We start from the raw sequence: 12993 nt of genomic DNA on the forward strand, positions 1-12993 counted from the left end.
CTGAGCAGCTATCTTGCCACATTCCACACTGCAGTACTTCATGTACTGCATGGCCAGAAGAGCCCCAGAAGCACCCGGAAACATGCCACATCCCTGCGCAGGCGGAAGTTACACTTACAATCGGTGTTCCGACTTACAAACAGATTTCACTTACGAACAAACCTACAGTCCTTATTGCAGTCGTAAGTCGGGGACCCCCTGTACAGATATCCCAACATCTAGCAAGCAGATGAGCAAGTAAAATAGCTAGCCAAAATTCTAATGATCACTGTCCATCAAATATAAATAATAGGTCCAGCTTGAATTATACTGCTGTCATATATATCTGGAATGCAGTGTGATTGCCGCAAAGTGCTTACACAATAAATGACATCAATAACAGTGTATAGAAATTGCAAGGTGAAAAGAAGCAAATGCTAGAAAATCTAGAATACTGTATGCTTAGCTCACACTCAAAATGATGTGGGTTAGCGTTAGTTGAACAATGTTGATTTAAAGCTAAATTCTAGGTATGGCAGTTTTTACTCCAGCTTGGACCAATGTACTGTAGGTATGTACTGTATGTGCCATACCTGTGGGATCCCTTGGAAGCTGGAAATCACTGTAAAAGGCACCATTACTACAGTGATCTCCACACTAGCTTCTGATCCCCCTACTGAGTGACACAGAAAGTCGTTCGCTTGGCATGTTTGTTCTCACTGGAGGTGCTTGAGAGGAGATATGATAGCAACATACAAATATCTCAACGGTGATCCCAGCGTAAGTATGAAACTTTTCAGTCCCAGGGAGTGTAAGAAGACACGGGTCCACACAATGAGAATGGAAGAGAAGCAGTTTAACCTTAAGCTGTATAGAGGGTTTTTCACTGTCAGGACGGTAAGGATGTGGAACCCTTTTCCACAATGGGTGGTGTCGGCAGGAAGTATGGATAGTTTTAAAAGACTCTTGGACGTGCATCTTTGTAAAAACAATATACGGGGATATGGGAAATTATTTTCTACACACACATACACACCAACACGGGTTGAACTAGATGGGCTATTGTCTTTATTCAACCTTACCAACTATGTAAATGTGTGGCTATGCATGGGTGCCATTCAGGGATCATTTGCAATTCCTCAGTGCAAAGTGTTCTCTGATTGGATAAGGTGGAGAAGAAGAGTGGTGAAGTAATGATCTCCACCTCATCCAAAAAAAAAGTACTCTCTGAATGGTGACCATGCTGAGCAGGCGATCTCTGGTGTTCAGTAAGCAGCAGGGCAGGTGGTTGGCATGGGACCCAGAAGCTAGTAGAGATCACCTTAGTAACAATGCCTACTGCAATGATTTACAGTAATACCAAATGTATGGCACATACCAGCTTACATTGGTCCAAGCCGGACCAATGTAACTATGTCAAAATTGCAAGCTTTAAACATCTGATGTCCTTTGAGTTTCTTGAATGAGTTGACAGCTATAAAAAAGTAACATCTACATTTCAGCAGAGTCCACTCTTTAGTATCAATGCCCACAGTCAGGTCTTTTTTTCTCAGAGAATAGGTGCAGGAACTCCCCTTTTTGTGAGTTACCCATTGTCTTTGCCACCTCCCAGCACTGCCCCTTTTAGAGAATACAGAACCAAGTAACATTTGTGGTACTAAGTAATTTGTATGGAATTTGTTATTGATAACAAGAAAAGCAGTAAAATAGACCCCCCACAGGCAACAACAATAGACCCATCAGCAACAATAGTTCCCCCCTGCAACAATGGACCGCCTACAACAAAATACCACCCAGCAACAATAGACCTTCTAGCAGCCAGCTATAACTGACCCCCCAGCAACATAAAACCCACCCCAGCAACAATAGATCCCCCACCAGCAACAATAGACCTTCCCAGCAGCAATCAACCCTTCTGCAGAAATAGATCCCCTCCAGCAACAATAGATCCATCAGCAGCCAACAGAAATAGACACTGTAGCACAACCCAACACTCCTTGCCATTACATACATTCAGTGGTGGAGGTGCCGGAACTGCGTTCCCCCGCGTTCCCGCTGAAAAAAAGCCCTGCCCACAGTAAAGGTGAACTCTGCACTCCAGAGCACACAGCTCTCTCCTCAATATCACTCTAACCATTGAGCTCTGCACTCCAGAGCAGACAGCTCTCTCCTCAATATCACTGTAACCATTGAGATCTGCACTCCAGCACACACAACTGCATACCACACAATTAGGACAAAGACATACTATTGTAGTTAAAAGAACACATTACTATACAGCTTATTTGCTCACGTGATGTAAGGCCCGTAAATTTTTTTTTGTACTCCATCAGCCAGGTTTGTGAGCTATATGACCAATCAGCAGTTGAAATTTACATTTCTTGAATGCTCTAGCACTGAAACCCACAGAAAAGCTGATGAGGTCTAACCACATATATACTGCATATGCTTAATACTCTAAATTAAGGGTCTTTTTATCATGACCATCATTGTAAAAAAATGTAATTCATTCTTGGAGATAATGAACCGTTCATGCAACTTAAAAAATATTTTGTAGCTTGTTTAGCTTGTTTAGTCAGGGGCTTGAATGCAGCTTGATTTAACCACTTCAGCCCGAAAGGTTTTACCCCCTTAATGACCAGGCCATTATTTGCGATACGGCACTGCATTATTTTAACTGACAATTGCTCAGTTGTGTGACGCTGTACCCAAATAATATTTATGGTCTTTTTTCCCCACTAATAGAGCTTTCATTTGGTGGTATTTGATCACCTCTGCGGTTTTTATTTTTTGCGCTATAAACAAAAAATAGCCAAAATTTTGAAAAAAAAACCAAAACAATATTTTTTGCTTTTTGCTATAAAACATATCCAATAAAAAAAAATCTAAATTCTTTGTAAATTTAGACCAATATGTATTCTGCTACATATTTTTGGTAAAAAAATTCCACTAAGCTTATATTGATTGGTTTGCGCAAAAGTTACAGTGTCTATAAACTATGGGATATTTTTATGGATTTTTTTTTTTTTTTTACTAGTAATGTCGGCGATTAGCAATTTTGAGCAGGACTGTGACATTGCGGCAGACAAATCGGACACTAAGTGACACTTTTTTGAGACCAGTGACATTATTAGAGTGAGCGGTGCTAAAAACATGCACTGTTACTGTACTAATGACAGGGAAGGGGTTAACATCAGGGGTGATCAAAGGGATAAATATGTCCCTATGGGGTGCTTGCTAACTGTGTGGGGTTTGCTCTGACTGGGTGAAGACAGAGATCCGTGTTCCTGCTCAGCAGGTCAGCTGATTGGCTCCCCCTCTGTTCAATCAGCATGCGATCGATGGCGCGCGCGTGCCCCCTAGTAGCTATTGCACGAAATGAGGTACAGGTACATAATTTTGCGCAATAGAGCCAACCTGCCGCAGTAAATTTACGTTATGCGGTCAGCAAGTGGTTAACCAAAGATCTGATACAACATAAAATAATGCAAGAGAAGACAAAAAACAGGAATAGCTGCTGTAACATGTTTAATTAATATAAATAAATATCAGAAATACATTTGATTATTCTAGTATGATTGAGATCATTCTTATCTCACCAGTTTTGATAGAGGTGGTCTAGAGGAGCTTTCAGATCTATTTTCATCTGGGGTATCATTTTCATTGACTGTATCTTCAGTTTTTGTGTCCTGGAAAACAAAATGCGATAAGATTCAGTGTATATGTTTTAAAGGCATTAGTAGAGAGGTTAGTAGCATTGTTATGTGTTGCAGAGAACAAATAAGGCTGGGGAAAGATGTAAATTCAAAAACTATGGGTAGATATGTAAATAGTTTAGATGCAAACAGTGCATAGAGGACTTCTGCTGTAAAGTTTGCACCTATTTGAGGTGTCAGCTCCTCTTTAAGGAGTAATTTCACTCAAAACTTTGGGCAGAATTCCAGCCTTGCCCATTTCTGTCCCATCTGCTACTGTCTATTGTTTTTGATATAAAGCTTTGCTGTTCTTTCATTTTCTTTCCCTACCCACTGCGTGCCTCCTAATTTTCATTGAAGTGCATGGCAGTAGACACACTTCCTCTCTGCAGACATCCATCCTCCCAGAAGACCTTCTGACTGTCTTTGACACAGCCCCTTGGCTTCAGGGGTGTCAACTGTAGCTGCTATGTGGTACATACAACATCCATGGAGCTAGTTTTATCTGGATGAGTTACCGCAGTGTAACACACAGCATCTGGCTTACTGTCTTACACAGTTCACATTTAGGCAAAGTCCGTGTGTGTTAGCTTAGACATGCAGGAAATCTGCTAAATGTCAATTACCATTAAATGAAATGAGCATTACTGCAGTGATCTGCTGGCTGCGTCCAACTCATTCCACAGGACAGTGCAAAACAAGATGAAAACCCCAAGTGTTGGGATGTGTGATCTCCTATTTCTCTCCACTGCCTTATATAGTTCACTTTTAGGAAAAGCCCATTTGTATTAGTTTATATAGGCAGGATATGTACTGAATGTCAATTACTGTTAAGTAGGCATTCGTGCATTTTTACACAAATAGTGCTTTCTTTTGGTGGTATTTAATCACCGCTGGGTTTTTCATTTTTTGCTACATGAAAAAAGACCGAAAATTGTGAAAAAAAAAACAAGTTTTTCTTTGTTTCTGTTATAAAATTTTGTAAATAATCTTTCTTCATACATTTAGGTCAAAATGTATTCTGCTACATTTCCTTAGTGAGAATAACCCAAATCACATAGCTCCCAATTGTCCCTGATTTCGAGGGACTATCCCTGATTCGGAGCAATGTCCCTCTTTCCCCCTCATTTGTCCCTCATTTTGGTCTGATCTATATAGTTGTATATAAAATGCACTTTTTATCTTTTAAAAAGTGTTTCCCGGTGCTAAACCTTTCAGCCAAATTCTAAATCGCTGCATTTGTAAATTTTTAAAGCCAATATAAAGGAATAGTAGTGGTAAAAAAAAAAGCTCTTGTGGATTTATTTAACCTTTTTTTTTGGGTAATTCTCCTTTAAGGAGGTGTAGCAGGGTGCGTGTCCTATGCCTACATACGTTTGCTAATAGGTGTCCCTCATTCCCATCTCAAAATGTTGGGAGGTATGAAATCAGTGTTTATTTTTTAGTCTGTAGGAATGTTATAAAGGCCACAAACTATGGTATATATACAGTATATATTTGAAAATTGATCAATCCGGATGTAATGATGGCCTATCTCATTTCTTGAGGCCCGAAAATGCAAGGGCAGTACAAATACCCCCAAATGACCCCTTTTGGAAAAGTAAACAGTCCAAGGCATTTAGTAAGAGGCATGGTGAGTACTTTAAGCCCCATATTTCTCCCCCTGTCCTTCTTTCTCAATCCCCTCCTAAATATTCAGAGACCCCCCTCCACATGCACTGTCTAAACTGTCCGATAGGCTCAAAACACACACTCCACATCCTAACACCCCCTTAAAGAGGAAGTAAACCCTGATGGGTTTAACTTCCTCTTTGTTTTCCTGCAAAGGTAAAGCATAATGGGGTACTATGCATCGCACAATTTTACGCCTATAGAAAGCCTGAAGGCGGTGCTTGGTTTTTGGGGTCCTGTATGTGGCTAGGCTCCCAAAAAGTCTCACACATGTGATATTCCCATACACAAGAGAAGCAGCAGAATGTATTTTGGGGTGTAATTCCACATATAACCATGCCATGTTTGAACAATATATCATTTAGTGACAACTCTGTATAAAAAAAAAAAAATGTAATTTTCCCGAAACTTGTGGCAAAATATCAAATATTCCATGAACACATGCCTCTCAGCAAAAAGCTTGAAGTGTCTTCTTTCCAAAATGGGGTAATTTGGGGGGTTTTGTGCTATCTTGTCATTTCAAGGCCTCCAAAACTGTGATAGGTAGTGAAGAAGTGAAATCACCATTTTAGTTTATTTTTGAAAATGAAGAAAGAAAAGATATTTTTTTTTCTTTTTTCAATTTTCAAAACTTTGTGACTAAAAGTGAGATCTGCAAAATACTCAACATGCCTCTCAGCAAATAGCTTGGAGTGTCTACTTTCCAAAATGGGATCATTGGGGGGGGGGGGGGGGTTGTGCTATCTGGGCATTTCTATGCATCGCATTTCTTGAGTGAAATTCAAAAACGTACGCCCTTAGAAAGCCTGAAGGTGGTGATTGGTTTTTGGGGTCCTGTACGCAGTTAGACTGACAAAAAGTTCCACACATGTAGTATCCCCATACTCAGGAGAAGCAGCAGAATGTATTTTGGGGTGCAATTCCACATATAACCATGGCATGTTTGAACAATATATCATTTAGTGACAATGTTGTGTAAAAAAGAAAAAAAATAATTAAATATTCCCACAACTTGTGGCAACATATAAAATATTCCATGGACTCAACATGCCTATCAGCAAATAGCTTGGGGTGTCTACTTTCCAAAATGGGGTCATTTGGGGGGGGGGGGGTTGTGCTATCTTGACATTTTATGGCCTTCAAAACTGTGATAGGTAGTGAGGAGTGAAATCAAAAATTGACACCCTTAGAAATCCTGAAGGTGGTGCTTGTTTTTCAGGGTCCTGTACGCGTCTAGGCCCCCAAAAAGTCTCACACATGAGGTATCCCCATACTCAGGAGAAGTAGCAGAATACATTTTGGGGTGTAATTCCACATATAACCATGGCATGTGTGAGCAATATATCATTTAGTGACAACTTTGTGTAATTTTTTTTTGTCATTTTTCAATCACTTGTGACAAAAAAATTAAATATTCAATGGGCTCAACATGCCTCTCAGCAATTTCCTTGGGGTGTCTACTTTCCAAAATGGGGTAATTTGGGGGGTTATACTGCCCTGCCATTTTAGCACCTCAAGAAATGAGATAGGTAATCATAAACTAAAAGCTTTGTAAATTCCAGAAAATGTACTATAGTTTGTAGACGCTATAACTTTTGCGCAAACCAATAAATATAAGCTTATTGACATTTTTTTACCAAAGACATGTAGCTGAATACATTTTGGCCTAAATGTATGATTAAATTGAGTTTATTATTTTTTTTTATAACAAAAAGTAGAAAATATCATTTTTTTTTCAAAATTTTCGGTATTTTTCCATTTATATCGCAAAAAATAAAAATTGCAGAGGCAATTAAATACCATAAAAAGAAAGCTCTATTTGTACGAAAAAAAAGGATGCAAATTTCGTTTGGGTACAGCATTGCATGACCGTGCAATTACCAGTTAAAGCAGCACAGTGCCAAATTGTAAAAAGTGCTCCGGTCATTGAGCAGCCAAAATCCTCCGGGGCTGAAGTGGTTAACAATTTCTTACAGTTACCAAAGTCACATTTGATGTATGTGTACATTGTAATCATATCCCCTCTTCTACAAAGTGAATAACTGTAGGCTATGAAATCGATCCTCATAACTGAGGTCCTCTATCCCCTTTATTCATTTTGTTGCCCTTCCCTGAACGCTTTCTAATTTAACTTTGTAAAGGGGTAGAATGTAATAATAATAAAAAAATCTATGTATGCCATTCCAGCAGGACAATGACCCTAAACATACAGCCAGAGCTACAATAGAATGGCGTAGATCAAAGCATATTCATGTAGTCCAGACCTAAATCCAATTGAGAATCTGTGGCAAGACTTAAAAATGCTGTTCACAGATTCTCTCCATCCAATCTGACCAAGCTTGAGCTATTTTGCAAAGAAGAATAAGCAAAAATTTCACTCTCTAGATGTGCAAAGCTGGAAGAGACATACCAAAAAAGACTAATTGCAGCGAAAGGTGTTTCTACAAAGTATTGACTCGGGGGGGCTGAATACAAATGCACGCCACACTTTTCAGATATTTATTTGTAAAAAATGTTGAAAACCATTTATCATTTTCTTTCCATTTCACAATTATGTGCCACTTTGTGTTGGTCTATGACATAAAATCCCAATAACTGATTCCTGACCGGCCGCCGCAGATATACTGTGGCAGAATGGCTCCCCTGGGTGAGCCGCAGTAGCTGTACGTCGGCCCTTTAAGATGCTGTAGGAGGCGCGCACCCGCAGCATGGCCCAGAGCAGATGCGAGTGCCCAGCGGGCGCAATGACTGCCGGGCACCCGCGATCGCTTGTGACAGAGTGAGAACCGGGATCTGTGTGTGTAAACACACAAATCCCGGTTCTCTCAGGGAGAGGAGACAGATTGTGTGTCCATACTAAGTATGAACACCGATCTCTCTCCTCCCCTAGTCAGTCCCATCCCCCCTACAGTTAGAACACACCTAGGGAACACAGTTAACCCCTTCCCTGCCAGTGACATTTATACAGTAATCAGTGCATTTTTATAGCACTGATCGCTGTATAATTGTCAATGGTCTCAAAACTGTGTCCAAAGTGTTCAAATTTTCCTGCCGCAATATCACAGTTCCAATAAAAATCGCAGATCACCGCCATTACTAGTAAAAAAATAATAATAATAATAAAAATGCCATAAATCTATCCCCTATTTTGTAGACTCTATAACTTTTGCGCAAACCAATCAATATACGCTTATTGCGATTTTTTTTTACCAAAAATATGTAGAAGAATACATATCAGCCTAAACTGAGCAAAAAAATTAGTTTTTTGTTTTTTAAAAATTGGGATATTTATTATAGCAAAAGGTAAAAGATATTAGGGTTAATTTACTAAAGGCAAATCCACTTTGCACTACAAGTGCACTGAAAGTGCACCTGTAAGTGCACTTGTAAGTGCAGTCTCTTTAGATCTGAGGGGAAGATCTGAAATGAGGGGAAGCTCTGCTGATTTTATCATCCAATCATGCGCAAGCTAAAATGCTGTTTTCTTTTTTCCTTGCATGTCCCCCTCAGATCTACAGCGACTTTACTTCTAAGTGCACTTTCAAGTGCACTTGCAGTGCACTTTTAGTGCAAAGTGGATTTGCCTTTAGTAAATAACCCCCATTGTGTTTTTTTCAAAATTGTCGCTCTTCTTTTGTTTGTAGCGCAAAAAATAAAAACCACAGAGGTGATCAAATACCACCAAAAGAAAGCTCTATTTGTGGGAAAAAAAGGACATCAATTTTGTTTGGGTACAGCATCGCACAACCGCGCAATTGTCAGTTAAAGCAGCACAATGCCGTATCACAAAAAATGGCCTGGTCATTGAGCAGCAAAATCTTCCAGGGCTGAAGTGGATAAAATGCATTTAAGTTTTTGGTTGTAACATGACAACATGTGGAAAATTTCAAGGGGTATGAGTACTTTTTCAAGGCACTGGAAATAAAGCAGTTTACAGCAATGGTACTACATAAGTTGCAGGTCATACACTTCTTCAGGAAGAAATGGTAATGTTTACCACTAAAGCACTTTTTCAGTAGTGATATAACAAGCTTACCAAGATGGCCACCTAGAGCCTATAGCAGAGGGCAATTTAGTCCCCAATGGTCTCCTGCCAGCCTAAAGAAATTGCACAGTGCCACCTTCAGGTCAGCAAAGTCACTGTAGCCCAACACCTGCCTACAAGTCATGGAAATATGCTGAAAAGGAACAAGCCAGCAGGAGGAGGGCGCAAAGCGATCAAAAGACCTGATTAGTTTGCTGTGCCTTCACTGTCCAGTCAGCAGGCTGGTAGCGGTGAAATAGCACCACTGTATTTCATAAAGAGACCCTGTCTCCACCTGCTAAGTTGTATTACAAAGACAAACTAAAAATACGTATAAGAAGTACTTCAAAAAACCCTGCTTGGTATGACTTAGCTAAGCAGAGATATATTGGTGGCAGTCCTACTGCAAAATCAACACATTTGGTAGGAACAGATGCAGAGCCCTCCAGTTCAGACTCCAACCACCAACCACTACGTCATCAAAGTGCTTTAGCAACATGATGCATAATAAACATGCTGTCATAATTTAGTGCTACTGCAGCAACATGGTTCTTGTAATTACCCCTAATACATATTCCCCGCTTGTCTTTAGATTGCAGTGTAGCAAATGGTGACAGGGTCTCTTTTACTGTAACACAGAAAGCTAATTTTAAGATTGGCTTTTTATATAAGTGCCTACATTTATACTAAAAGTAAATGCAACTAAATAAAAAGGCAAATATGAATTCATAGGTAAGCCTGCATGGGTAAAATAATATCCAGACATTTGCGTGATCCTCATTGGCTCAGAATGATACCCCTTCCCATCCAGAGTGCTGCTGTACAGAACATTACAAAAGCTGACATCAGGACAAGTTTGGTACTTCTGTTAATTCCTTGTAAAAAAAAACATTGATTCATTTTCCTGAAGTGTATGTAAAGCAAAAACTGTTTTTCCTGGTGCCTCCATGGCAGCATACATATGATAGTAGCCCCACCTACTTCCGCCGACAGGACCAGTGCATAGCTAAAAAAAGTTAACACCCACACAACAGCCCATTCCCTTTTTTGTCCTCATGGAACTCACAGCCAGTGTGAAGAGAAAAAACCCTTACCTGACACCTTTGATGGTTTCCGCTCAGGTTCGGCCTCTCGTGTAAGCGCAGTCCCTGACCTTGGGATGCTAAATGCTCTGATAAGACAGGGAGCCCCTTCTGTGGATCTTTTGGGGTGAAAAATTGGGTTCTAACTAGCCCCACATATAGCAGTGCAGCCAGGGCTTTGTTCCTCAGAAGAGCTGTCTGTGTCTGGAGCCTGCCTCCCAGAAGTGAGTGGATCCATTGAACTGTGACACTGCATTTTCAAGATAAGTATGTTTAATAATTTTTTGGAATTTATCTGTGAATGGCCTCATAAGTTGTGTGTTACATCTCCTCTTGCATGGGCTGCAGCTGCACCATGTTCCAGTATGCATTCTAGTGGCAATTGTGGAAGAGAAAACTAAGTGTCTACATTCAAGAGAATAATGCATTATGCTGAACAGGTGAAGTGAATAGAGCTCACATGGGGCCATCTTTGGTTTGGGCAAGAACTCCCCCAGTGGCCATCTTGGAGTGGGGCAAGACTACCTGGAAGCCACCTTGGAAGTGAGCAAGGTGAGAAGTTTGCCAGGAATGGGAGGCAGGCAGAAGAGTTGAGGAAAATGGGGTTAAAGACCCAACAGCTTACAGATAGGGCAATATTATTATACCTGACTAAATGTCAGTGTTCCAGCTGCCCTGCATAGGCTCACTGCATAACAAAGATCTACATGGTTCCTATAAGTAAGGGACATCAGACCAGGTAGGTATTTGGTGTTAAAAGAGTGCATTCAGGTGCTAACTGACCTATCCCTTGGCTAAGGAGCCCAGCCTGTCCCACTGACAGGAATATGCGTGAGAGCAGCACCAGAAATCCAGTCCAAGGTAGAGAAAATTCTCTTCTATACTGCAAATGCCAACACTGTGGCCTAAAGAGTATGTCAGGTCCGCCTTAAAAAGGCAGACAGAAGCTCTTTGGCCCATTATGCTTAGCTGCAAGGAATTGCTGTGAATCCTGGGTGAAGCTGCATTCACAGCATAAATAGTGTGTCAAGCATGCTTTAAAGAGGATGACAGAAGCTCTTCCATCTCACTATTCATAGCTGAAAAGGATTGCTGTGAGCTTGGATGAAGTTGGCTTTAAAAGATAGCCTGTCAAGATTGCCTTAAAGGAGTAGACAGAAGCTCTCATGCCCACTGATAATAGCTGCAAAGGATATCTGTGGGCCTGGCTGAAGTTACCATATCCACTACATTCCAATACTGTTGCTACCAACTGCATAAAGCCTCCCTCAGCAGAGAGCAGGCCAACTGCTGGCAAGGAAGAACAGAGAGGATAAGCTGGTACTTTATGTTCAGCCTAAGGCTTTGCCTCTGTTGGCCATTTTCTTTAAGGTAGGTAAGTTTACCATGAGTGGAGAAGAACCAGAGGGACAAGTTAAGAAACCAGAGCAGGCTCAAGGTAAGAAACTTGCTACAGCATTTCCTCGGAAGTAGCCTGCATGGCCTTCCAGGGACAGGTTCTCTTTTAGACAGTCCAGGTCAACAACATTAGAGATGTGGCTGAAGTTGAACACTTGTCATTACTGGTGGAAGAAGGCTAGAGTACAGATTGCAAGGTCTTTTTTTCCTTCTAATTGTTAATGAGCATCTTTTCTCCACTTGTGGTCTCTGCATATCCTCTGGAGGTTTTCTGGGTCAAGGTGTTTCTGCCCCAATTGTGGTGGCAAACAGTTTACTATCCAAAAGCCCATGGTGGCAATATCTGGTATGCATCCTAAAGCTTTAGGCTCCATCTCCACTAGTGCGACCTGTCGTGCGACTTTGGACACTTAAAGTCGCATGACAAGTCACAGCCCATTGTTTTCGATGGCACCCATTCCAATTTATGTGATTAGGGGTTGCAGTGACTTTGAAAAGGTTCCTGCGCTACTTTGATCCAGAGACTGTAAAGTTGGATCGGGGCTGGACTCGGGGTCGCAATGGTGGAAACGTTGCCTTATGGGGCTGGGTTCATATGCAAGTTTTCCATCGAAAAATACATACTTTGTATTGCCTCCCTTCGCCTGGGACACTTTTTGGATTGGCAGGCATCAAAGATAATTAATGTTCCCATCCCTTAAGCAATTTCTGTGCCTTGCTTTTGGACCTATGCACTACCATTCTGGGATCCTGCTCCTTGTCTATTGGTTAGCACCTGATGTATTAGGATGCTGGACCTAGTACTAGCCTCAATGCCTTCTTGAAATATTTTCATAGAGATCCTTAGATGGAGAATTATTGGTGCAGGTTCTATCAAGCAACCTGACATGGTCCTCCCAAGGAAGTCTTTTCTTCCTGTTTTAAGGAATCGCAATGGAAGGACACCACAGACAATGGACTAATATGGGGAAGAAATCTAGACATCCTTGATATCAAGGGGGTTGGTTGTCTTTGGCGTCTTGTTTTCCAAGGTAACATCCAGAAGTTCTGGAATGTTTTATAAATTCTGGATCCAAGCAGACAATGCCATAATGGTGGCGTACAATTTTCAGGTGAATTTAGAGTTTTGCAGTAGCAAAAGGCT

At 40.8% G+C, this 12993-nt stretch overlaps 1 protein-coding gene across 1 annotated transcript in view; it reads right to left on the minus strand.

Annotated features, from left to right (window-relative positions):
• CCDC60 (coiled-coil domain containing 60) overlaps window positions 1-12993 on the minus strand; it is a 339745-nt gene that overhangs the window by 187622 nt on the left and 139130 nt on the right. Inside the window, exon 3 of the mRNA XM_073625478.1 lies at window positions 3579-3668. Within this exon, the coding sequence (XP_073481579.1) occupies window positions 3579-3668 (90 nt within the window). The remainder of the gene's footprint in view (window positions 1-3578; window positions 3669-12993) is intronic.

The sequence above is a fragment of the Aquarana catesbeiana genome, linkage group LG01 (assembly GCF_042186555.1).
Source record: "Aquarana catesbeiana isolate 2022-GZ linkage group LG01, ASM4218655v1, whole genome shotgun sequence".
Taxonomy (NCBI): Eukaryota; Metazoa; Chordata; class Amphibia; order Anura; family Ranidae; genus Aquarana; species Aquarana catesbeiana.